Consider the following 26,114-nt stretch of genomic DNA (forward strand, 5'->3'; position numbering starts at 1 on the left):
CCCCACCACTGCAGCCCACCTTCCTACAGCCATGGTCCCGAGGTAGACCCCATCCCCCGACCTCGGGGGGACAGACTGCCAGACTGCAGTGTGTGTCCCTCCCTCTTCTGTGTGAGTGTCCTTTCTGACCCATCCATCAGGAACAGGCCGTGTTGTCGGAGTGCCCTGCTGGTCCTGTGCTTCCTCTTCCTCTAGTCTCATGCTTCCTCTTTGTGAGTGTCTTGACTACCTAAGTTTTCCCATAAGAAACATACCCAGAAACACAAAAAAGACACAGAGCAGTATAATGCAGCCTCCACCAGCCCCAGCTATGCCTCACCCATCTTCAGCAGTTACCAGTTACCTGGTCGTGTTTCATCTAGGCCCCTGCCCAGCCAACCGCTGTAGCAAATCTCAGACATAGTGTCATCTCATACACATGCAATCCCACTATCACATCAAAATTCCTCAGTATCATCAAATACACAGCGACACATTTCAATTATTTCACAAGTGTCTTAATTTTTTCCAGAATGTTTTTGAATAAGGATCTCAGTAAAGTCCCCACATTATAGTTGATTTGTCTCCAAGTTTCTTAAGCTGAAGTTTTCCCTGCATCCTTCTCTTTTTATTTGCTGAAGAAACTATGTGATTTGTCCTGTAGATTTTTTAGTCTGGCTTCTGCTGATTACATCCCCAGGTGTTTGTTCATTTACTGTGTTCCTTTGTCTGCTGCATTCCCTGTTAATCAGAAGCTGAATCAAGAGACCTGATCAGACACAGGTTCAGGCTTTGGCGAAACCACTTCTTAGGTGGCAGTGTGATCTGTCAAGAGGTACGGGCTGGGCACAGTGTCTCATGCCCATAATCCCCGCACTTTGAGAGACCGAGGCTTTGGGACCAGCCTGGGCAACATGGTGAGACCTCATCTCTACAATAAGTCAAAAACTAAGCCAGGCATGGTGGTGCACACCTATAGTTCCAGCTACTTTGAAGGCTGAATTGGGAGAATTGTCTGAGCCCAGCAGGTCGAGGCTGCAGTGGCCGTGAGCATGCCACTGCACTCCAGCCTGGGCAACAGAGTGAGACTGTGAGACTCTGACTAAAAAAAAAAAAAAAAATAGGTAGCCAGGCATGGTAGCGTGTGCCTGTAGTTCCAGCTACTTGGAAGTCTGAGGCAGAAGAATCACTGGAGCCCAGCAGGTTGACCTGGGGTGGCCGGGAGTGTGCCACTGCACTCCAGCCTGAGCAGTGGAGTGAGACTCCAACTCCAAAAAAGAGGTACACACCATCGAATTGTCTCTCTTCGTGCCAAGTATGTAGCTGTTAACGTTCAAAGCCAAGATCCATCCATCCATCCTCTTGTCACATCCCTCAACAAGGCCGAGCGCCAGGCGCCAGGCCACAGCCCTTGTCCTCCGTGGCCTGTCTGCAGCTTTGGCACAGGGGCCTGCCCTCCCCCTCCCTGGAACACTCTGCACTTGGCTTCTGGTCTTGCCCTGATCACCCTCCCTACCCTGACAGCTCTTTCTCAGCCTCCCTTGCTGCTTTCTCCTCTTCTTTTCAACTTGGCTTATCAGGGCCAAGGTCATGGTCATGGATGGCCTCTGTTCTGCATCTGCTCTCACCCCTAGGTGACCCAAAGGACTCCATTGTTTTAAACCCATCTGGAAAGCTCTGCATTTCTGTCTCCAGCTGAAACGTCCCTCCCTCACCTGAACTCACAGACGGCACCTTCCACAGTGCTCCACAGCTGCTCATGGCAGTGTTGCCCTTCTGGATGTTCCAGCCTCAAAGTATAGGAGGGATGCTCAGCACCCGCTTCTCGCACACCCAATGGCCAGTGTCCCTATACCTACTACTGGCTCTCCTTCTGTGTGTGCTTAAAACCCCAGCACTTTGCACCATGCCCACCACTGTCACCCCGTACCAGGTGACCGTTGTCTCCTATCTGGACAGTTGGAGCCCACTGCCTGCTCTGCCTGTAGCCTTCTACTTGACCAGTCTACTCAGCAGAACATCCAGAGAGCCATGTTCAGTCATGTCACTCCTCTGTCCCGAGGCATTGTGGGTTCTTCCCCACAACCCTGACCCCGTGTCAGCACAGCTGGTGTCCTGGCCTCTGCACACCTCCATTCATCTCGCCATGTTACAGAGGCTTCCCTGACTGTCCCACGTGGTACTGCCCTCCTGCCACATACGCCCAGCTCGCTGCTCTCTTCAACGCTTACCCTCTCTCACCTGCTTAGCACCACCACTTGCCATCTCACAGGCTCCTCAATGCAGAATTGGAATACACTCCCGACTCCCCTCCAGATGGGCCTTCCTGTCACCCTCTCGCCAGAATCTGGGCTACTGACAGGCAGGAGCCTGGTCTGTTCCATCTGCTGCCATGCCTCAAGTGCCTGGAACAGTGCCCCCACACGTGCCCAGCAAATAGCGGCAGAAGAGTCACCCTTTCCTTGTCAGTCTTTCCTTGCCAGCATGACCCTGCATGTACCTCATGACCATGGTGGTGATGATGGGGCCCTGAGTTCAGGTTAGAAAAGCCTCCAGTGTCCCAAGGCCCTCTGTCCCCACGGCCACCCTTCCCACCCCCCATGCAACAGACAGGGGCCAGCATCTGTTGAGTGCCTGCTACAAGTCAGGCACTTGCTTTTTTTATCTGATGTCATCCCAGCTGCCCCTTTTTGAAGTATACAATATCGTCCACGTTTTTTCTATGAGAAAACTGAAGCTCAGTGAGTTAAGAAACCTGTTCCAGGTCACTGAATTTTTTAGCAGTGGAGCAGCTAGCTTGCAGTGTATGTGTAGGCCTTGACTTCTTTCTCTGTGGATTCAGGACACCAGTATCTATTGAGCAGCTGCTCTGCTGTGGGCCTTGTGCCAGGTGCTGGAGGAGAGCATGACAAACCTCAGTCACAAGCGCTCTTACTGCAGTGGAGACACCAGGACGGTGGGCACGTGCCAGCTATAGAGATGGGGAGGGCGCGGTGTTGGGGAGAGGCTGCAGCCCAGCCTGGCCTCTTCACTCGCCTACTTGCCATCTATGCTGTGGCAGTGAACAGCTGCCCCGGCAGGTACTTCAGAGTGGACTCTCCCAGCCACAGCCCCCTCTTTCCCCATACAACACCACCCACTTTTCAAGTCCTTTGAGTGCCTTTTAAAAGAGTTAAAGTAGACTGGGCTTGGTACTCACACCTGTAATCCCAGCACTTTGGGAGGCTGAGGCAGGAGAATTGCTTGAACCCGGGAGTTCAAGACCAGCTGGGCATCATAGCAAAATTTCGTCTCTACAAAAACAAAAAACGGGGTGGGGGGGCGTTAAAGTCTTCTTGACGGGAGACATGCTGCTACAGTAGAGCCATTTTTATCTTATTTATTATTTTTTTTTTTTTTAGTTAGAGTCTCACTCTGTTGCCCAGACTGGAGTACAGTGGCACGCTCCCCGCCACCACAGCCTCAACCTGCTGGGCTCTGGCGATCCTTCCTCCTCAGCCTTCCTAGTAGCTGGAATTGCAGGCACCTGCTGCCACGCCCAGCTAATTTTTTTTTTTGATGTATTGTAGAGATGAGGTCTCCCCAAGTTGCCCAGGTGGGTCTCAAACCTGCAGGTTCAGGCAATCCACTCACCTCAGCCTCCCAAAGCGCAGGATTACAGGCTGAGCCACCGAGCCTGGCTGAGCCATTTTTAAAATACATTTTTTGTAAGACTATTTTAGAAACATTAAACAGTACGTTTAAGATGAACAAAGTCACTCTAATTCTGTAAGAAACTCCCTGACCCCTCCGAAAACACACATTTTCTATCGTTGTCATCTTGAGAGTGCAGTCAGTCTTGTAGCCTGTTTTTTCCACTGAGCATGTTAACATATTTTCCACGTGTTCACGAGCTCTTCATAAACACCGTCAGGTATGTGCTGGCCCACCAAGAGCAGTGCCATCATTTACTCAGCATTCCCTTTTGGTGGACATTTGGGCTGAAAGTTCACAGTGAACATCTTCACTCAGGCCTTCTCCTCCTCTACCTCGTCCTCAGTTTCATCCTTTGATCAGTGCTCAGGAATGGAGCTGTTACAGCAGGGGGCTGGGATTCAAGGGCCCATGCTGTGGGTACCACATAGCTTTGCAGAGGGCCGGGTCTATTAGCTTTCCAGTGGCTTCTGCCTGCACAAAGCAGTTGCGCCATCACCCCCACCACTGGCGATTTGTTTTTGTTTGAGGGGGACTGACGTTTTCATTCCTTTTCTGTTTTTAATGTGCCTCGCGGTCACAGTGTATGCTGTGTAGGCCAGTCATGGAGAAAGCCCGCTAGCCTTTCCCACCCTCCAGAGTTCAAGAATGTAGTCAGAAAGGACTTTTCATGGACGGGGAGATAAAACTAACTTGGAAATAAAATAACCACAAAGGCTGGGCAGGCTCTTCTAAAGGAAAAACTTTTGTTTCTTATTATTTTGTTTTATTTGTTTCTTATTATTTTGTTTCTATTATTAAAAAAGTCATAATCTATTCATTACAGAAGATTTGAAAAATACAGGTGAGGAAACACAAACCACCTGAAGTCTTACCACCCAAGATAACTGATTTGGTATATATCTTCTGTCTTTTTTTTTGTTTAGGTTCGGGTTTGGTTTTTTGGTTTTTTTTTGAGTCAGAGTCTCACTCTGTTGCCCATGCTAGAGTGCATCGCGTGCTCACGGCCACCGCAGCCTTGACCTGCTGTGCTCAGGCGATCCTTCCACCTCAGCCTTCCAAGTAGCTGGAACCACAGGTGTATGCCATCACACCCAGCTAATTTTTTTATTGTAGAGATGAGGTCTCACCAAGTTACCCAGGGTGCTCTCAAACCCGTGGGCTCAGGCAGTCCTCTCACCTCGGCCTCCCAAAGTGCTGGGATTATAGGCATGAGCCACCATTCATGACATTAATTACCCATTTCAATTTTTACTGGCTGCATAGTATTTCACCGTAAGCAATCCACTGCTGTTCAACATCCAGATGGTTGACTGTCCCTTGTAAAGAAGACTGTGCTGAATTCTGGCACAGACATCTCAGTGTATGACTTTGATTATTTTTTAGAATAAAGTCCTAGCGTGGAGTTGCAAGGAAAAGGCGTGTGTATTTTGAGGACTAGGTTGCCTAGGTCTTACTGCTTCTGTTCCCCCGTGAGTGCATCTCCCAGCAAGGCCTTCCCCGTCCCGCTGCCTTGGGGATTCCCCCCGCTTTTTCCCTCCTGACTGCCTGCACCGGTTATTGGCCAGCCAGTGGGTGGCCCTGAGCTGGGTGCCCCTGAATTTGATTTTTTAAGAAATGTGGCCCAGTACAGTTTGTGACAGTTCACAGCACCGGGTTTATCTTCTCTTATTGTTTTTATTTGGGGAGAGGGCGTCTTTCTGAACACGATGTATTTTTAGGGTTGAACTCCTAGGTTGCTTCACTCGTGAGCCTTAGTCAGTTGTTTCCTCCCTGAGTACAGACTGTATGCTCGGCCTCTGTGTCAGGAGCCAAAATAAGGCGGAACTGGGAATCTCGGCCTTCAGGAACTCTACCTCATAGTGATGATAACACTGCCCTTACGTAATGCCTGCCAGGTTCTGTCAGTGAATTCTTTGCATATGTTAATCTAGGTAATCCTCATGCCAGCTCTTTGAAGGTAGGGTTTTAGAGATGAGGGAGTTGCAGCACAGAGAGGTTGTATAATTTGCCCAAGGTCACACAGACAGTAAGTGGTAGAGCTAGAATTCGAGACGCATCCTTAGTGTCCTTAAAAGGAGCTGTAGGAATAGATCAACAAATCATAGCATTCTCTAGGTTGTACAGTCCTGTGCAGCCATTAAAGACAGTAAAGAGGAACTGACTTAGAAACTCTCCCAAATGTAGTAAGTGAGGAAAAGCAAAGTTTCAGACAATGTATATATCTTATTTATGTTTTTTAATAGATACATTCATAAGCACATGTGAATCACCAGAACATGTACTTCTTGTCTTGTGCACTGCATGAATCCTTCAAAAAAATCGGGGGCATAAATTATGATACAGCTATAGAATGGAATAGAATATACCATTCAGAATTACATGCCACTAGTAAAGAATGTTTAGTAACATAACAAATACTCTACTAAAATAGTATTTATATAAAAGCTATATCTGTGGAAAATGTATAGAAGAATCAAGAGGGAAACATCAAAATACTAAAATGGCTACATTTAGGTGGTAGGCTAGTGGAAAGGTTCCTTTTTAACTATGTACTTTCCAATTTTTTGTAGTCTGTAGTAATGTTTATGTTTTTCTGAATTCTGGATTAGTAGGGACATCTTGTGCTTACACAATTGAGGCACAAAATCATGAACTGTAACATCTCCCAGGCTTCCAGCTTTCAGCTTTTAAAACAACTGACTGGGCCCGGCCCCTGGGTCTGTCCATTTCATATGCTCTAGGTCGGTTCCCTTCACGGGGACTGTGCCTCTTTCAGGCGACTGTGGCAGTGGGAGGGAGCCCTTGCCTCCTGTGCGCTCTCCCAATGGCCTCCTTCTCTGCGATTGCTTCCTCAGTGGCACTAAGGAAAACAGAAACCAGCCATCATCTCTCGCTAGACAAAGCCAGTATCCCGCCCGAAGTCTTTCAGAAATCATCACAGTTGGCAGAGTTACCACAGAAGCCACCACCTGGAGAGCTGCCCCCAAAGCCCACAGAACTGGCACCCAGACCCCAAACTGGAGACTTGCCACCTAAGCCGGGAGAACTGCCCCCCAAGCCGCAGCTGGGGGACCTGCCGCCCAAACCCCAGCTCTCAGACTTGCCCCCCAAACCACAGATGAAGGACCTGCCCCCCAAGCCCCAGCTGGGAGACCTGCTAGTCAAACCCCAGCCTGGAGATGTCTCACCCAAGGCTCAGCAGCCCTCTGAATTCGCCCCGAAGTCACAGCCAGCAGATCTCTCTCCGAATGTGCAGTCCAGAGATGCCATCCAGAAGCAAGCATCGGAAGACTCCAATGACCTCACGCCTATTCTGCCAGAGACGCCCATACCACTGCCCAGAAAAATCAATACGGTGAGTGGCCCCCATGTTCGGGCTCTCAGGAACTCTCTGCTGTACTATGCAAGCTGGCAGGCTGGCACATCCTCCAGCTTACACATAAAAACGCGAGAGCTCCCGCTCCTCGGATCTCTGTGCTCCTGCTCCATCATCTGGTGAGTGGAGCCTGCTGGTTTACAAAGGCTCAGGCTCTGGCAAACAGGCCTCAAGACCTGGCTTCACTGTCCAGTTTATCTGCATGGTCTTGGCAAGTTACCTGCCTTCTCTGAGCCTTGATGTCCTCATATGAAAAGAAGCTGACATAAGATCTGAGCTCATGAATGATTAAACTCAATGGCAAATGGCACCTAGACCTCTCGGCAGGTGGCCACTCATCTAGGAACCTTGTCACTTTCCCTTTCCCCGGGGTCACAAGAAGAGGTGAGTGGATTGCCTGAGCCCATGGGTTCGAGACCCACCTAGTCAGGCGAGACCTCATCTCTACAATAAATCAAAAAATTAGCTGGGCATGGTATCGCGCGCCTGTAATTCCGGCTGTTTGCAAGGCTGAGGCGGAAGGATCGCCGGAGCCCAGCAGGTAGAGGCTGCGGTGGCCAGGAGCGGCCACTGCACTCCAGTCTGGGTGACAGAGTGAGACTCCAACTCAAAAAAAAAAAAAAAAAAGAAAGCAGTGTCCCTCCCTGGGTTCTGAGTATCTATTTTTTTTTTTTTAGAGAAAGCAGGATTTATTGAGAGGACAGAGAAGCTCCCACAGTGGGAGGGGACCCGAAGGGGTTGCCCCTGAGTATCTTCTAAGTCAGTGCTTCTCACTGTGTCTTCCTAGAGGAATTGGAGGCAAAGCCCAGAGAGACTTCCACAGATAGGGAATTTTGTAGAAGTCTCATTCTTTTTCATGAACTGCTTTCTACTCCATAATATATCAGTTGTATTTTAATATAATAGGGTTTTTTTTAGATCAGGGTTTCATCCTGTCACCCAGGCAGGAGTGCAGTGGCACAGCCATGGCTCACCACAGCCTCAGACTTCTCCTGGCTCAGAAGAAGTGATTCTCCCACCTCAGCCTTCCGAGTAGCTAGGACTGCAAAAGCACTACCACGCCTGGCTAATTTTTTTATTTCTTGTAGAGATGAGGTCTTGCTGTGTTGCCTGGGCTGGTCTCAAGCTCCTGGCCTCTAGCAGTTTTCCCAAAGTGCTGGTATTATAGGCATGAGCCATGACTCTCAGCCAGAAGTGATTTTTTCCCAAAAAAAATCTTGGTAGAAAAATGATGATCCAGGAAGCTGTAAACATGCTGTTGGTCCTGTCCACAGAGGCACCGTCACAGGGCAGTTGCACCCCAGCTGGAGTAGCAAAATTAACAGGGAAGCCAAAAGGCCTCCCATTACACGTGGCAGCTCTGTCCCCTCTCACACTTTACCATAAAAGAAGTCACAATGAAAGTGTGTTGCGTCACTGCTAAAGGCGAGGTGAGAAAATAAAGCTCATCCTGTAGGCTGAAGGCCACCATGTTTCGTGTGGCGGATGCTGTTGCTGTTCAGAAGGGAAACCTCCCACGACTCCCAGGCAGCCCCACGGCTTCACCAGCCTGGCAAGGGCAGACTTCCATTTTGTGCTACTTGCTTTATGATTGATTTCTTATCTCATTTAATCCTCTCTGTTATAAATTAACACATTGTGGGCTTTCCCAGTTGGTCACGGAGTTAGAACTGAGATGCAGATCTCCTGCTGCCACAGTTCTGCCAGACTTCACAGAGCCCACAGCACAGGCAGAAGGGAGCTCAGGAAGGAGTTGGAACTGCCAGGGTTAAAAGAGAAACCAGGGGAATCCTCCCGGGCCGGGGCTGATCCTGCATGTTTCCCCGGCATGTTCTGACTCGGTCTTTTGCATGAGGGGACTGAGAGATTTGTTTATGCTGCACATTCAGTATGCAAAAGCTGCACATTTTGCTTTACATCATGTTTCCTAAAAACATATTTAGACTCTGCTGTCACTTCTGCAAGCTGATGCTATGGCTGTGGGAGGCAGAGTGCTTCATGCTTTTTGGTGAAGCTGAATTTTGACCCCCGTCAACATCCATGCCACGATGATCCCATATTGTTTGCTTTCTGGTGAAAAGAGTTCAGTGATGCCTGATCACTGGCTCGGGACGCTGCCCTGATGCCGGGGGTACAGAAAGGGTCTGTCACTCCGTGGGAGCACACAGTGTGCCGGGTGCCTGGTGGGTGTTCACTTCACCTTCTGAGGTTGAGGAAGTCAAGGCTCAGCAAGGTGGTTTCTTGACCAAGGTCATCCATCTTGTAAAGAAAGCCGTGTTCTTTTCCTTCGGTCTGTTCTTTCAGCTAAAACTCCGTTTCTTTATTGAAGGGGAAGAATAAAGTGAGACGAGTGAAGACCATTTATGACTGCCAGGCAGACAACGATGATGAGCTCACGTTCATCGAGGGAGAAGTGATCATTGTCACGGGGGAGGAGGACCAGGAGTGGTGGGTATGTATGAGTATCTGTCACTTCATTCGTTCATCCCCAGTCAGCACTGGACAGGCCCTGCCCTGGGCCCTGCAGATGCACAGTGAGAGAAAGGGCGCCCTCGAGCACAGGGTCCTGCCGCAGCATTGCTCCCCAGCAGCCGTCACTTCAGTGTCTTCTGTCACTGTTACGTGCTGAGAAAGCAGCCGCGACGCTTTGAAAACGGGTCAAGAGAAGTAACATTTGTGTTATGGTATTTACCCATGGTGTCATGCAGCAGCCTTGCAAGTTGCAGGTGTTTTCTGATTTTTCAGATACAGCACTAAAGCTCAAGGAAGTTGAGCACATTGCCCGTGGTCTCCCAGCCAGTGAGCAGGCACAGCCACGATTCCAAGTGGCACCGGTCCCAGAGCCTGTCAGCTTTCCTCATCATCCTGCACTGTCCCCAGGCTGGGAGGCAGGCAACCCAAGCTCAGGTCCAGACCCTGCCATTTACAGACTCAGTTCTCAGGTCACTCCTCGATCCAGTCTGCAGTTCTCACCTTGTAAATTAAGGCCATGACACCTTCCTCATGTGATTTCAGGAGAAGATTAAAGGAGAATGTCTATGAAAACCTTACATTAAGACCTGCCCCAGGTATTAGGAAGGAAAGGCATCAGTGTCCTTAGAGGCCCTGGTGGGGACCCAGGTTGTAAGTGGCCTACAAGGGCTGCCCTCCTGGCTGCCCTGGGGACTGCCAGGCTGAGGGGCTGTTAACAGCTACTTCTTACACTTTTCTGGCTGGTCACTTCCTGGCCTCCGCGTGAGCAGCCCCCTACCTTGGCACTGAGCCACTCCTGCCAAAAAGGACTCCGCTAAGTCTGCCAGGAAACACCTTGCAGTTTGCAATGGAGCCACGGACCTGTGACTGAGAAACACATGCATACACACACTCACCTTGAGCTTCTCTTGTTCGGGCCTCAACGGTGCCTGCAGATCCTTGGTCACAGCTGTAAGGGTTGTGCTGGGACTGAAGCACTGATTCTCCATGAAAGGCAGTTGTGCCCTCCAGGAATGTTGAGAGTAGCTGGAGGCACGTTGCTAGTCAGGACCTGGGAGGGGGTGCTAGAGGTCTCCAGTGAGCAGAAGCCAGGGATGCCACTAACTGTCCTGTGGTGCTGAGGGGTGAGCACAGGCAGGGCCAGGCAATGCTTGTAGCCTCTCTGTCAGCAGGGTGGGCCTGCCCCTGTGGGAAGTCCACCAAGTGCCAGCTTAATGTAATGACAAGGAGATGGGCTCTGAAGTCCCCAGCTTGAGTCAGTCACAAGCTCTGTGGCCTTGGACAAAGCATGTCCCTTCTGTAAGCTTCAGTTTTCTCTGAAAAACAGAGCGTGCTTAATCCTGCCTCAAGAGGCTGTCAGAAGCTCACTTTATAATCTGTTAATGTTATTATAGTCAAGCAGTGGTTGTATTCTTTGCTCAGAAACCAGAGACCACAGCAGAGACTCCTGAGGGGAGGGGGAAGTTCTCTGTTATGTCTAGCGTCATGCCTAGGGACAGTCTGTGTGCCATCATTGCGTGCCAGCCAGTTGGAGAGAGAGCACCGCGCATCCTAACGGTGACATGTGATCACAAAGCACCCCCACACACGTGAGGCCAGTCAAGACCACATGAGGTGCAGGGCCATGTGTGGAGAGCTGGGCCGGACTGACTGAGTCTGTCCCCCTCTTGAATCTACCTTTCTCTGCACAGTTAGCATTTGAAGCCAATGCACACAGTTGTATTCTCCCTATTGAAGGCTTGTGACATGACATTGTTCTATTTATTTTCTTTTTTTTTTTTAATTGGAGTCTCACTCTGTTGCCCAGACTGGAGTGCAGTGGCCGCTCCCGGCCACCGCAGCCTCGACCACTGGGTTCTGGCGATCCTTCCTCATTAGCCTTCCAAACAGCCAGAACTACAGGTGCACGCTACCACACCCGGCTAATTTTTGATTCATTGTAGAGACGAGGTCTCGCCAAGTTGCCCACGTGGGTCTCGAACCCCCGGGCTCAGGCAATCCACTCTCCTTAACCTCCCAAAGTGCTGAGATGACAGGCTGAGCCACTGAACCCAGCCACATTGTTCTTCTCTTTAGTGCAATTAATACTGATCTGGTTGAGGTCATTGGAAAATGTCTGCGGGTAACCGTGGCTGACAGGCGTACGCAGCACCCAGTAAGAGTGCCACAGGCCACATCAGCCTCAGACTTCCACAGCATCCTCTCCTCGCCGCAAAATAAGCGACTGGGCCACAGCAGCCCTTCCGTGTGTGCATGTGTATTGTGGGGGTGCAGTGAGATCCCTGTGGAAGTGCAGAGCTTCCTGGACATTCTGACATTTGCCATTTTGTTGGGTGGTTCATGATCACTGAGCTCCCCATAGTTCTCTAAGGGGTGGGGAAGTGCTGTTAGGCCAGTAATCCTGCACTTTGGGAGGCTGAAACAGGAGGCTGTCTTGAGGCCAAGGTTTCAAGAGCAGTCTGAGCGGCAGGGTGAGACCCCATCTCTACAAAAGATGAAAAAATCAGCCAGACGTGGGGGTGCGTGCCTGTAGTCCCAGATACTCAGGAGGCTGGGACAGTAGTCTCTCTTGAGCCCAGGAGTTCGAGGCTGCAGTGAACTGTGATCACTCTACTGCACTTCGACCTGGGAGACTGAGCGAGACCCTGTCTTTAAAATTTTTTTTAAAGAACAAAGTAAAGTATGGAGAAGAGTAAGCCTGAAATTCCAGCCCAGGTCTGTGGGCAGACTCCAGGCTGGGCTGTTAGCCACTGGGCCTATCGGGGTGGCTGCCTGCTGCCTCCAACCTGACCATTCTCTTTTCTCCCTGCAGATCGGGCACATCGAAGGACAGCCGGAAAGGAAGGGGGTCTTTCCAGTGTCCTTCGTTCACATCCTGTCCGACTAGCAAAAGCAGAACCTTACGATTGTGCACACCCTTCGTGCAAGACTGCCGCCCCATGTCATCCTGTGCACAACGTGTATATAGCGGCTGTTACAGATCAGAAACTCTCGGAAGGGCCACTCAGGAGGGGAGTACAGTGTGCATTGTAAATATCCCATGGTCTTCTGCCTCCGCCAGTATTAGGGGAGCCTCGGGACCCGGCGCGCCTTACTGGCTTGCCAAAGCCATCCTTGGCATCTAGCACTTACATCTCTCTTCGCTGTTTTACAAGCAGACAAACAGACGAGTATAGGAACTGCTGGCTTTGCAAATAGAAGTGGTCTCCAGCAACCGTTGAAAGGCATGGACTCGACTCTGTTCCTAACAATGCAGTATTCTCAGTTGTTATTGGAAATGCAACATTAGCAAAGAGGTGGGTTCCGTTTTCCAGGTGAAGCTTTGCACTCCATGGTAGACCAGCCTGTAGTTCTCTGTGTACACCGTTTACAGCTACAAAAACCTACTTTGGTATTTATTACAGAAAAGTGCTCAGTTAAGTGTAAGTGTTATTCCTTCAGCAAAATATTCTCTGACCCAAAACTCTTGGTGGCATTTGACAGTGCACCACAGCCTCATGCAAGTTTAAACAAGTGGATTTATACTGTCTTATGATGGTGAGTGCCCACCCCTGAGATATTACCTCATTATGCAAAAATAACATATCCTTCACAACTATTTTGACAAAAGTTTAAAACACGTATGATGAAGTTCAACTTTCAGGAATCAAGGACTGCCAGAAGATATTAGCCTCTACATTATGCATGCATTTAGAAGCTTACCTGAAATCTGCCTTTTATAAAGGAATAGTATATGGATGAGTGGAACTGTACATTTTTTAAACTTGATTGCCATTAAAGCAGAAATTATAAGGTTGCAACAGTATTTGTTTCTAGTCATTTGGCTTCCCCGAGAGTGTGGATTCACATATCCTGTCATGAATCAGCAGCCCGCAAATGTGGCGAAGCATCTGATGTGTCAGTTTTAAATTATTTTCTTAGTTTTATTCTTGGATAAATTTAAATTTTTTAAAGATTATTCAAGATGAAGAGTTTAACAGCCAGCCCTCCACGCAGCTTCCCTCCTATAGAATCCAGGTGCTGAAACCAAGCTTTTCTTTTCCCTCGCTCTTGGTTAAACTCCGGTTAGAAATGAGTCTTCCCATCTCAAGCTCTGTCCACCCTCAAGTCAATTCATAACCACGTTGTGGCCGCTGCTATGAATTGCACTGTGAAAAGCACTCTCTCCTGCTCAGTTTTTTTCATCCCAGTGTGTTCATCAGATCATTAAGAACATCCTGAGTATTTCAGTCTTTCACATCAGTCTGAATTTTAGAGAAGAAAATACAATAGTTGTACTCAGCAGTGAAACTGTTCTCTGATTCTGAGGCTCATGTGTCGTTATGGCATTACATTTGCTTAAATTGCTATTTTGGCAACAGCACAGAAAACTAATATTTTTAAGCAGAGAATCTTGGCAGTGAGTGAGAAATGTTAATTTCACAGAAGCACAACTCCTGACCAAACCCGTAGGAAAAGCCCTCTGTCATAGCTCCAGTGCTCAGTGAGTATTAATTTAGTTCTGCTTAAGTGGTTACTATGAAAACTCTGAATAGCCACCTAATAAATAAACCTTGCATGACAAACCTGCAAAATATTTATCAGCTGTTATTGGAAAGTGATCTTAAGCAATTGCTCCCTCAGTGTCAGGGCACATGTGAGTTCCCACCCGTGCCTGAGAACGCGTGGACCCATCAACATGCTGGTGAGTGACTGGCAGCTCAGTGGCTCGATGCCGAAGCCACATGCGCGTCAGGACAGAAGTCAGCCCCCGAGGTTGCCCAGCGTCCCAGTCATTGGTTCGCGTGTTCTAACTTGTGTTATGGAGCTCTTCGTTTTTGTGGCCCAGACTATTTTCAACTATCTCAGAATAAACTGGTTTTTTAAAAAAACAAAAGCCGCATGTCTAAAATTACACGAGTTAATGTCTATTTTTTCCCCTTTTGCAGCAACTTACACAAATGCATTTTTGGATACTTTTGTTTCTGGATTTTTTGTTTGTTTGCTTTCCATTAGGAATTTGAGTTCTCTCTAACCCAGCTTACATGGGACAACAAGCTAGAAATGCCTTCGGTTATCTTGTTGAGTTTAAGCCTGATCTCGCTCTGAAACTTGGTGAGCCACTGTCTGCAGTTTTGTACGTGATGCAGCATGTGAAGGTATGGAACTTTATGAAAAAAGCAGCAAATGAGTTGTTTTCTCCCCAGAGGGGAAAGTCATGTTCCGCAAATGGTGTATGTCTTACTTTACTGTCGAGCAGCAATTGCTACTTATTTTTTTATTGCCTGGAACTTCAACATGTCGTGTAGGAGTCTTGCAGTGCCACCAGTTAAATTCCGAATCCTCATCTGGGTGTCACCATCCAACATCAGTACACTTGGCATTTCACATGTATTTAATGTGACCGTTTTTCAGTACTGTGTGTGTTAATTTCTACTTTTTTTAATATTTAAAATTGCTTTTAAATAAACATATTCTCAGTTGATCCCAAACCTCCGCAATCGGGCATTTTGTGGGTTGGCCGTGACTCTCCTGGCTGGAGAATTCAAGACTCCGTCTGGCTGTGCTTCGGGGTATATAACACAAACCACTTCCACTCTGGGTCAGTGCTGGCCCAGCCAACACCCTGGACCTCTGTCCCCTCCCAACCCCTGCCCTGCACCCTCTTCTTCCCCTGTTGATGTGAACAGGACAGAGAGAAGCTGTAGCTAGGACGACGTGTCACCGTGTCAACAGCACTTAGCTAAGTGCCCTGAGTTTGCTTCTGTCATGTAGCTCCGTGGCTAGCACTGCTGCACAGGGGAGCAGGCCCACCCAGCGCTGTGCCCATGTCACTCCCGAGTCAGCAAGCCCATGGGCAGCACAGCCCCCTCAGTCTCACAGAGCTTGAGCACGAGGCCCAGAGACTTGTCCACATGCAAGGGAGGCATGGACATGGGCCATGAGGGCCAAGTCCACACCAGGGCCACCCTCGAGATTCCCACCATGCAGGGATGGTCTCTGCTATGGGGCCGGGCGAGGGGCACCTGACCAGAGGGCAGCGTGGGGGAGGAGAGTGGGCTGGAACTGGCCTGAAGACTCAGAGGCTCTGGCCTCGGCGTCCCTTCTGCCTCCTTTCATGGGTGTGTCGCCTGTTCACGTGCCAAACACATGGGTCAAACGCATGGGCTTCGGTGTGGAAGCCAGTGACGATCCAGGTTTTTCTGGGTGAGGCTGACATAGGACCTGGAGACCCCCAGCAGAGGGCGCCCGGGCGTCCATCGGCTTCCAGAAGTTATTTCACGTGGTGCATAGGGTGTTCGACCTGGAAGAGTGTCTGGAACTAATGACTCCCCCGGTTGCCACAGTCCCTGCAGGATCCAGCCACGCCCAACAGCCCAGGCTCCTTGAGATGCCGGGAGGCCCACCCCCACCCTCCACTGCAGGTCCTCACACCCGCCATGGTGGCCCGTGTTTCTTTGCCTGCGTCGAGTCCTTGGTGAGGTGGACGACATAATGGGGCAGTTGGCTCGCAGCCGGGGTGACCGGCTCCAGGTCACACAGTGAGTGACAGGCAGCACTGTGAACCCAGTTCTCAGCAATGGCCCCCTGCCTCCCCACTTCCACTTTTTCTCCCCTATCCTAATCCTGTGCCCACTTCTGCCTTTTTTTTTTTTACTCCTCCCCGCTTCCAGAAGGTGTTTGTGGCAGGGCCGGGCAGGTGGTGATGGTCATCATTAGGATAAGTCAACCAAGTCTACTTACCCCAAGCTGTCCTGTCACAGTGGAAGCCTTGGCTTCTCCCAATGACGCAGTACGCAGGACGTTCAGGGTGGTGGGCTCCCTTCTGTGGCAGGTGTTCCACGCCAAGCATGTGTCCACTCCCACACCATAGCCACCCAGACACCTTCAGCCTGGCCTCTCCAGCCAGCAGCCTGCAGTGAAGGTGAAGTCAACTAAATCAGGTTACCTTACTCATAAGCCTCTGAGGTTCGTGCGTTCCACAGACATCTGTTTGTCAGGGCAGCGCCAGGCTGGTGGCTATAAAGACAGCCCCACAGCCTCTGTTCCTGAGAAGCTCACAGGCTGGGGAAGGGATGGTGAGGGATGGCGACTGAGTCTCACCTGGCAGGGGACTGCCTGGAGGAGGGAGGCGGGAGAGAGCTGATCCTTGAGGCCTCCGCGGACAAATCTGCAAGGGCTGGTGGGACTGTGTCCCTGGAACAGCTAGAGCAGGCGATGAGAGACCGGCAGGGCCCACCCCAGTATGGTCTGCTGTGAGCAGCACAGCTCCCACACCCCGGGGGAGCAGATCCCAACACCCTGACAGCTATCCTGAGGCCCCGTGGGGACTGGCACCATGCCGCGTGCTCTGTGGTCCCCTCAGCAGCACCTCGAAGCAGGGACTGTTATTTTCCCCACTTACAGATGAGACCGAGACCAAGACCCAGAGAGGTTAAGTCATAACCTGGCGGAAAGTCAAGTCGCCCTGGAGGAGCAGGGGCCGGGATTTTGGACCCTGACGTCAGGGGTCAGCCCATGCAGCCCCTGGTCATATCCCTGTGCCACCTCTTGGTCCCTGACACAGCCCTCTCCCAGCAAGTCGGTGCCAGAAGTGTGAGCCCTGGCGAGGAATGCAGCCCCCATCCAGGCATGCAGGCATTTGCCAGGAGAGCCCTGCCGCAAGCGTTTCCTGGGCAGCTGGTGTCACGTGGGGGCCGGGGTCAAGCCGCCACACGGGTGCCCTGGTGCACATAGTGTGTGACGGGGAAGCAGCCACGAGGGAGGGAGTGTGAGCACCGAGCCCTGTGTGCAGACACGGAAACCCTGCGGCCTCTGCAGATAAACACAGCTGTGTTGCAAACTTCTTACCACATGGCAAACCCCGGTCGGAGGCTCTGAAGGCCACTTGGACCTTCTACAAACCCCCCGGGAGAAGCCTTGTTGGGCTTCACACTTCCACAGATCACGCCACCTCATCGTTCCAAGCAAAGTTGAAGGCAAGGAATGGCCCATGGTGTCACCTACACACTGGCCTGAAGTTGCGTCAAGTTTTCATATTCTGACAAGTTCCATATCTCCTCAGGGCTGGAAGATCCCGAGTCTCAGGAAGTGCCCAGAAGTTGCATTAACCAGCATCCCTGGTGGCTTCCGGGCACCATCCAGGGACCAGGGCCACTCCTGGACCAGCTTGAGGTCCCTGAGAGTCCGGAGCTGACACCAAAGGGAACAGCGCTTGGTAACCCTTTCTCCCGAGTTCATGCAGCGGCTCCTTCTCATAATGGGAAGACCCTGGCATGTACAGAACGACTGCCGTCAGTATTCCGTCATGTCGAGGTACGGCGTAAGGACACGTTCATGGAGCTCAGCGGGCCTGGTCAAGGCCACTTCAGCTGCTGACTTCAGACAGGTGCAGCAGAGGTCATCGAGAGGCCCGGCACAAACAGCCCCTCTGCCGCACCAGGGCATGACTTAAGCTCTGAGCCTCAAGTTTCTTCAGATGCATCCCTTAGTCAGGGGGTTGTGGGCTCAGAGGTGGGACAGCACTTGGCAACCTGCTGGCCTTCTGTGCCCATCTCTTGGAAGCTAGGAACACATCGTCTCGGGCTCAGCCACGGGCCTCCTCGGTCCAGGGTGAACTAAATGCCAGGCCTAACACAACCCATCATCACCTGCAGCACAGCTTCTACCCACTGCAAGGGGTGGCAGCTTGGCGGCCTGGCAGGACCAGCCATGGCCATTGGGTACCTGGGCTCAGTTGGACAGAACCAGAGAAGGGTAAGAGTTTGAGCTTTGGAATCAGAGAGATGTGGGTACTGAGCCTTCGTGTCTGTAAGCCTGTCTCTTCCTCTGTCCAAATGGGATGATAATACCATGGAATGAGTGTGAGAATTAAATGAAATAACGAGGCGGTGCCTGTCAAGTGCTGAACCTCATGCCTGATGCACAGTAGCACGGAATTAATCATGATAAGCTCTCACCCTTCAAAAACAACGAGAAGGCCTGGCTCGATGGCTCAGCCTGTCATCCAGCACTTTGGGAGGCCAAGTCGAGTGGATTGCCTGAGCCCACGGGCTCGAAACCCACCTGGGCAACTTGGCGAGACCTCGTCTCTACAATAAATCAAAAATTCGCTGGGCGTGGTAGCGTGTGCCTGTCGTTCCAGCTACTTGGAAGGCAGAGGCGGAAGGATCGCCAGAGCCCAGTAGGTCGAGGCTGCAATGGCCGTGAGAGTACCACTGTGCTCCAACTAGGCAACAGAGTGAAACTCTAACTCAAAAAAAAAAAAAAAAGAAAGAAAAACCGAGAAACCTGGTGCAGTGGCTGTGAGAGTGCCACTACCCTCCAGCCTGGGTGACAGAGTGAGTCTCCAACTCAAAAAAAAAAAAAAAAAAAAAAAACAATGACAAGAACTCTGAACTCCATACCTTCCCCATGACAAGTACAAAATTGGACATACACCTGCCCGGGGCTTAACCTACAGGCAGGATCACGACGGATCTTTTGACTGAGCACTTGAAACCTCCCTTCAAAAAGAACTAGAAGAGGCCGGGCATGGTGGCTCAAGCCTATCATCCCAGCACTTTGGAGGCCCAGGCAGCAAGAGTGCATGAGCCCAGGAGTTCAAGGCCAGTCTGGGCAACTTGGTGAGACCTCGTCTCTACAATAAATCAAAATATTAGCCAGGTGTGGTAGCATGTGCCTGTAGTTACAGAAGGCTGAGGTAGAAAGATTGCCTGAGTCAAGCAGCGCAAGGCTGCGGTGGCCATGATCATGCCACTGCCCTCCAACCTGAGTGACAGAGTGAGACTCCAACACACACACAAAAAGAACCAAAAGATCACACGCTGTAGAAGAGAGGGGTCCCCCTAGCTTCACCCCCTCCCCCCACCGAGCGTCCAAGCTGGGAGCCTCTGATCCACATTGTTCTACCCATTTACACTGCATGTTGTGACCCCCGCCATGACCAGGCTGCTTGACAATGGGCCTCTCTACAGTGCACTAAGCTGCAGAACAAAGATTCGTAAGAATACACCGTCTGAATGTGCAAGCCTAGCTCTTGCTGGCTAGAACTACTTGGAACACAGAAACGGGGCTCCCCTAGCCGGTCAACTGCTCCTGTCACCGGTCAACTGCTCTCCTATCTGAAGTCCTTCCTGAGATCCTCCATCCTAAGATAAGTTCCAGAGAGGAATGAGCTCCATGTGCCCCTGGTTTGCCTTTCCACCCTGGTTCCAATGGCCCTGGGATTGCTGTCCCACCCAAAGCCGGGGCCCAGTCTGATCTGCACCAGCATGGAAGAGCCGGGTGGCAGCCCAGCTTGCACGGAGGGGTAAGTTCAGGGTCAGGGCAGGAGGCCGCGACTGGGAACAGAGACCAAGGTTCTAACCCATGATGAGCACAGGCACGCTCCGAGCCCCACAGGGCCCTGGGTGGAAACGTGTACCTGTGTTGGCCAAGGGCTTGCATGGAGAGGCCATAGCAGGCCTGTTAATAACAGTAAAAATGGCCGGGCACGGGAATCAGGCCTGTCATCCCAGCACTTTGGGAGACCAAGGCAGGAGAATCTCTTGGGCACAAGAGTTCAAGACCAGCCTGGGCAACATAGAGAGACCTCGTCTCTACAAATAAAAAAAAAAATTAGCTGGGCATGGTGGCACACACCTGAAGTCCCAGCTACTGGGTAGGCTTAGGTGGGAGGATCGCTTGAGCCCAGGGGTTGAGGCTGCCATGAGCTAGGATTGTGCTACTGCACTCCAGCCTAAGTGATGAAGTGAGATCCTGTCTCAAATAATCATAATTATAATAATTGGTAAAAACCTGCAAGCTATTCAAATATCCATCCACAGTAGAATATATAAATATATATATAAAGGATCTATAAATTGGAGAATTGGCCAGGTGCAGTGTCTCATGCCTGTAATGCCTGGAAGTCAAGGCAGGAGGATCACTTGAAGCCAGGAGTTTGAGAATAACCTGGGCAACATAGGAAGAACCCGTCTCAAAATAAATGAGTTAGGGAATACTCACACAACGCATCCCATAATAAGAAGGGAGACGCTCTACAACCACACGCAGCAGAATGGGTGAAATCCACAAACTGTTGTGTGCAAGAAACTGGACTCAAAGGACATCACTTTTTGATTCCATCTAATGCACAAAAATAGGCGATCAGTTCTAAAGAAGGGTGTAGACGTGGTGAGTGAATACATGAAAATATGCTCAACGCCATGAGTTATCAGAGAAATGCAAATCAAAACCACCATGAGGCTCAGCCTGTAATTCCAGCACTTTGGGAGGCTGAGGCGAGCGGATTGCCTGAGCCCGCGGGTTCGAGACCTGCCCGGGGAACTTGCCAAGACCTCGTCTCCACAATAAATCAAAAACTAGCCGGGCGTGGCAGCGCACAACTGTAGTTCCGGCTACTTGGAAGGATGAGGCAGAAGGATCGCCGGAGCCAGCAGGTCGAGGCTGTGGTGGCCGGGAACGGCCACTGCACTCCAGTCTGGGCGACAGAGTGAGACTCCAGCTCAAAAAAAAAAATAAAAACCACCATGAAACGTCCACTTCATATTTAATGGGATGGCTGTCATTTAAATAGAAAACAAAATAAAACCCAGAAAACAGCAAGTGTTGACGAGGATGAAGAGAAACCGGAACCCTCACACACCGTTACGAGTCCTAGAGAGGGACAGTGGGAGAAGTGGCTTTGGGGAGCAGATACTGTCTGTTTCTTGCTGTGGGTGCAGGTCATAAAGGTTTGTTCCATTTGACATTCAGCAAGCTGCCCGCTCCTGGTATGTGCACTTTTCTGTGTGTGTGTATTGTCAGGGGTGTACCGAAAACATGTTTAACTCAAAAAATAAAACTAAAAAAAATTTTTTTTTGAGTAGGAGTCTCACTCTTGTCGCCCAGGCTGGAGTGCAGTGGCACACTCATGGCCACTGCAGCCTCAACCTGCTGGGCTTAGACGATCCTTCCCGCTTCAGCCTTCCAAGGAGCTGGAACTACAGACACATGCCACCACACCCCGTGAGGGTTTTTGGTGATTTATTGTAGAGATGAGGTCTCACCAAGTTGCCCAGGCTGGTTTTGAGTCCCCAGTCTCAGGCAATCCTCTCTCCTCGGCATCCCAAAGTGCGGGGATGCCAGGCTGAGCCACCAAGCCCGGCCAAAATTTAAATTTTTAAAAAGTCCTTGTTTTTAGCATTTGTCCATTCCTGTGGTGTAAATATTCCTGCCACGGCCGGAATGTGGATGTCAGTGAACGCTGAGTTAGGAAAAGAGGCATATGGCTCTTTCTTGCAGTTGCATTGAGCCAACTTCAGCAGACCATTGGCTACACACTTCAACAAGAGGCTCTTTTTTAAATGAAGTCTGCTACATGAGAGATGAGACCTAGAGCTGCCTGGGTAAGTGCCTTCTTGCTTGGTGCCTGGCTAGCATCACCTGTTACCTTCCTCCCGACCTCCCTACCCTCTTTTAAAAAAATATTAGCCGGGCTCAGTGGCTCAGCCTGTAATCTCGTGCTTTGGGAGGCCCGGGTGAGTGAATAGCCTGAGTCCCGCGAGTTCGAGACCCGCCTGGGCAACTTGGTGAGACCTCGTCTCTACAATAAATAAAAAATCAGCCGGGCGTGGTAGCGCGTGCCTGTAGTTCCAGCTACTCGGAAGGCTGAGGCGGAAGGATCACCAGAGCCCAGCAGGTCGAGGCTGCTGTGGCCGGGAGCGGCCACTGCCCTCCAGTCTGGGCGACAGAGTGAGACTCAACTCAAAAAATATATATATATTGGCTGGGCTCGGTGACTCAGCCCGTAATCCCAGCACTTTGGGAGACCAAGGTGAGTGGATTGCTTGGGCCTGCGGGTTCGAGACCAGCCCGGGCAACTTGGCGAGACCTCGTCTGCACAATAAGTAAAAAAAAACTAGTCAGGTGTGGTAGCACGTGCCTGTAGTTCCAGCTACTTGGAAGGTTGAGGCGGAAGGATCGCCAGAGCCCAGCAGGTCGACGCTGGGGTGGCCATGAGTGTGCCACTGCATTCCAGCCTGGGCGACGGAGCGAGACTCCAACTGAAAAAAAAAATTATGATAGCTTTATTAAGATATAATTCATAGAACATACAATTCACTCACTTAAAGTATACGTTGTGGCCGGGCACAGTGGTTCCCACCTGTAATCCCAGCACTTTGGGAGGCTGAGGTGGGAGGATTGCTTGAGCCCAGGAGTTTGAAACCAGCTTAGGCAACATAGCGAGACTCCCATCTCTAAATATTTTTTTGAGTCAGCGTCTTGCTCTGTATTGCCAAGTTGCCCAGGCTGGTCTCGAACCCCTGAACTCAGGCAGTCCTCTCACCTCCACCTCCCAAAGTGCTGGAATTACAGGCATGAGTCATGACACCTGGCCCCATCTCTATTTTTAAAATAAAAATATGCATACCATAGTAGTTTGTAGTATGTTTGCAAAATTGCGCAACAATGACCACGATCAATTTAGAACATTCTCACCACTCCAAAGAGAAGCCCAATACCCACCAGCGGTCTCTCCCGGTTAACCTCTACCAACAACTCATCTACTTCTGTTTCCATAGACATGCCTCTTTGGACATGTCATATAAATGGAGCCATATGATACGTGGCCCTCTGTGGCTGGCTTCTTTGACATGCTCCATGTTTTCCAAGTGTTTCCATGTTGTAGCATGTACCAGTGTTTTCTTGCTTTTTATTGCCAAAGAATATTCCATGGTACGGATACATTTTGTTTGTCCGCAGATGGACATTTGGGCTGTTTGCACCTTTTTTGACTATTATGAATAATGCTGCCACAAACACCCGAGTATGTATTTTTGCATGGACATTGGTTTTTGTCTCCTATATTGTCTAAACCTAGGAGTGGAATTGCTGGGTCATGGGTATTTCTATGCATCACCTTCCAAGGAACTGCCCAGTTGCTTTCCAAACTGGCTATATTGTGTTCCATCCCCAGCAGCGTCCAAGCATTCCAGTCTCTCCATATCCTCCCCGACACTTGCTACTGTCTGGTTTTTCTTTGATGTATTTATTTATTTTGGAGTCAGGGTCTCTCTCTCTCTTGCCCCAACTGCAGTGCAGTGAACGAGATCGTGGCTCACTACAGCCTCCAACTCCTGGGCTCAAATGATCCCCCTGCATCAGCCTCCCAAGTAGCTGGGACAACAGGCAGGAGCAAGCACACGTGGCAATTTTTTTTTTTCTTGTAAAGACAGGTCTCACTCTGGTGCCCAGGCTGGTCTAGGCCATGTGTGGCGGCCCGGTAGGCTGGAGTCACGGGGGTGAAAGCACTCACCAAGACAATTAAAAAGGAAGAAAGGTGGATTTGCTGAAAGAAAGACACACTGCGGAGGGCACGACAGGCAGGACAGCGGTGAGAGTGGCTGCTTTCTGCAAAGAAGCAGTGGCTGGGGGTCTTCGCAGTGGAGTTTGGCCTTCTTTCTGGCTAGGATGAGTGTCAGGAATCCCATCATGCACCTGGGCTCCTGCCACGCAAACGAGGCCGTTCCAATTACCTGATGTTTGACCTTGATTGTACGCCGGTGGTGGACCCGCCTGGAGGTTTGCAGAGTGGCTGGCGGATCAGTCCAGAGGTTTGCAGAGTGGCTGGTGGATCGTGGGGTTTTGTTTCTTTGACAGCAACAGTTGATGCTCTTTGCTGGACAGGGAACAAGGAGCAAATGTTTTACAACTGGCTGTCCAACTTTTACGGCTCTTGTCATTATCTCATTCGGAGATTTCCTTTCTCAATATGATTTGCCCAATTAACCGGGTGGAAACTGGCTTCATCGGGCCTCATGTTCCTCCACAGTCACAAACTCTGGCCTCAAGCGATCCTCCCGCCTCGGCCTCCCAAAGCACTGGGATTACAGGCGTCAGCCACTGTGCCCGGCCCATAAACATTTTTAAAATAAAATGCGAGACCTATCTCTGACCTGGTATAAATTAGGGGCTCAGTAAGTGACAGTGCCCTCCCTTGTCCTGCTGTTTACGCCAGAAAGCCTGGCAGAGCTCCCTTGACCCTCTCCCTCCGGAACATTCTTCACGGCTCATAACTGCTTTTAGCAGAGGGAGCTTGAAGCCTCCGTCTCCTGGGGCGGTGGGGAGGGAGGAGGGGTAACCTATCGCTGCTCTTGCTCTTATTGTCATTAAGTCAGAGACAGTCAGTGTGTGTGTTGGTCAGTAAGAAGCTGGCCATCATCTAGAACCAAGAGCAAGGGCTGTCCGGCTCTCCTGTCCAGGGGGAACCGAATCGTGGCCCCAGCAAAGGTGTCTCGGTCCCCACCCACCGCCTTACACCCCACAGCACCCGCCAGAGGGGGAGCTCAGCCCGGACAGTGGGTGCCCTGAGCATTGGGCCGAGTTTGTGGTCCCATCAGACTGATGCCCCCGCAGCTGGCTTTCCTTCAGAGGCCGGGTGGTGGGACGGCAGAGGGGGAAGGCAGGGAGGCCCAGGCAGGTCTCAGATCCTGCAGCAGCAGGCCCAGAGGTTCAGAAGCCGCAGGGGTCACGGGGACGCCGCCCAGGCCAAGCTGTGAGTTTAAAAATAAAAACGAAACTGCTGTGGAAGTTACTCATCTGTTCCCCTCGGGGCCGTCACAGCAAAGTCACTCCCTTCCGCGAGTGGGGCTGAGAAGCGCACACGCGTGATAACACATCACCTCTACCCAGAGAAGCCTCCCGGGAGGCCGGACTCCTGCCGTCCGGACACACCCAGGCCCGGAGGTCCCCAGAGGAGCCACGCCGGTTCAGGTACCTTACCCTGTCCCTCCACCTCTGCCGGGTGCCCCGCTGGGCTGTCGAATCTCTGAGTCTTCGCCGAACCTGCTGGCCTCAACCTTGAGTGTTGACACCGGAAGCCTGGCTCTCGGAGAGTCTGAGTCAGCAGGTCGGGTGGGTCTGAGTGAGGCCGGGCCAGGCCAGGTAGGGCCCAGCCCTGCGCAAAGCCACCCATGTGATTCTGGCGTGGTGGCCCTGGGCCATTCTTTGAAAACCAGCACTTTGGATTCTTTTCTAACCAAAGCAGCAGGCGGATATTCAAGCTAGAAAGGGCTTACACGGCGGTGGCCCGGGGCCTGGCCCGGCCTGGCCTCTACCACTGAGTCCTGGGAGGCCACCAGGCCGTGCTTGTCTCACTCACATCCAGCCCCTCGCTCGTCTGCGAGGTGTCTTTGCTCAAGCCACTGGCCCTGTCCCCCCCCGCGCTCCATCAGCACCTTAGTTCCCTCCGGCGAGTTCCAGGGCTCCGACGGCGACCAGGCCTGAACTCGCACTAGGTACAGCCTGTGTGTCTGTCTTCACGCTCCCCGAAGTGACCGGCACATAGTAGGTCCTCAGACAACATCTTATTTTATTTATTTATTTTTGAGTTGGAGTTTCCCTCGGTCGCCCAGACTGGAGTGCGGCGGCCGCTCCCCGCCACCGCCGCCTCCACCCGCTGGGCTCCGGCGATCCTTCCACCTCAGCCTTCCGAGTAGCCAGAATTACAGGCGCGCGCCACCACGCCTGGCTGATTTTTTGATTTATTGTAGAGATGGGGTCTCGCTGCCCAGACAACATCTTTAAGTGAGTGGCGCACTAACCACCCGACCCCTTCAGAGAAGAG

General features: G+C 51.0%; 1 protein-coding gene across 1 annotated transcript in view; it reads left to right on the top strand.

Moving 5' to 3' along the window:
• Positions 1-14,994, top strand: part of ASAP1 (ArfGAP with SH3 domain, ankyrin repeat and PH domain 1) — a 204,050-nt gene extending 189,056 nt beyond the window's left edge. The window contains exons 27-29 of the mRNA XM_021719251.1: positions 6,531-7,030; positions 9,381-9,503; positions 12,336-14,994. Coding sequence (XP_021574926.1) covers positions 6,531-7,030; positions 9,381-9,503; positions 12,336-12,410 — 698 coding nt within the window. The 3' untranslated portion in view covers positions 12,411-14,994. The remainder of the gene's footprint in view (positions 1-6,530; positions 7,031-9,380; positions 9,504-12,335) is intronic.
• Positions 14,995-26,114: the final 11,120 nt, after the last annotated feature.

This window comes from Carlito syrichta, unplaced genomic scaffold (genome assembly GCF_000164805.1).
Source record: "Carlito syrichta isolate Samal-C Ts95f unplaced genomic scaffold, Tarsius_syrichta-2.0.1 Scaffold113813, whole genome shotgun sequence".
Taxonomy (NCBI): Eukaryota; Metazoa; Chordata; class Mammalia; order Primates; family Tarsiidae; genus Carlito; species Carlito syrichta.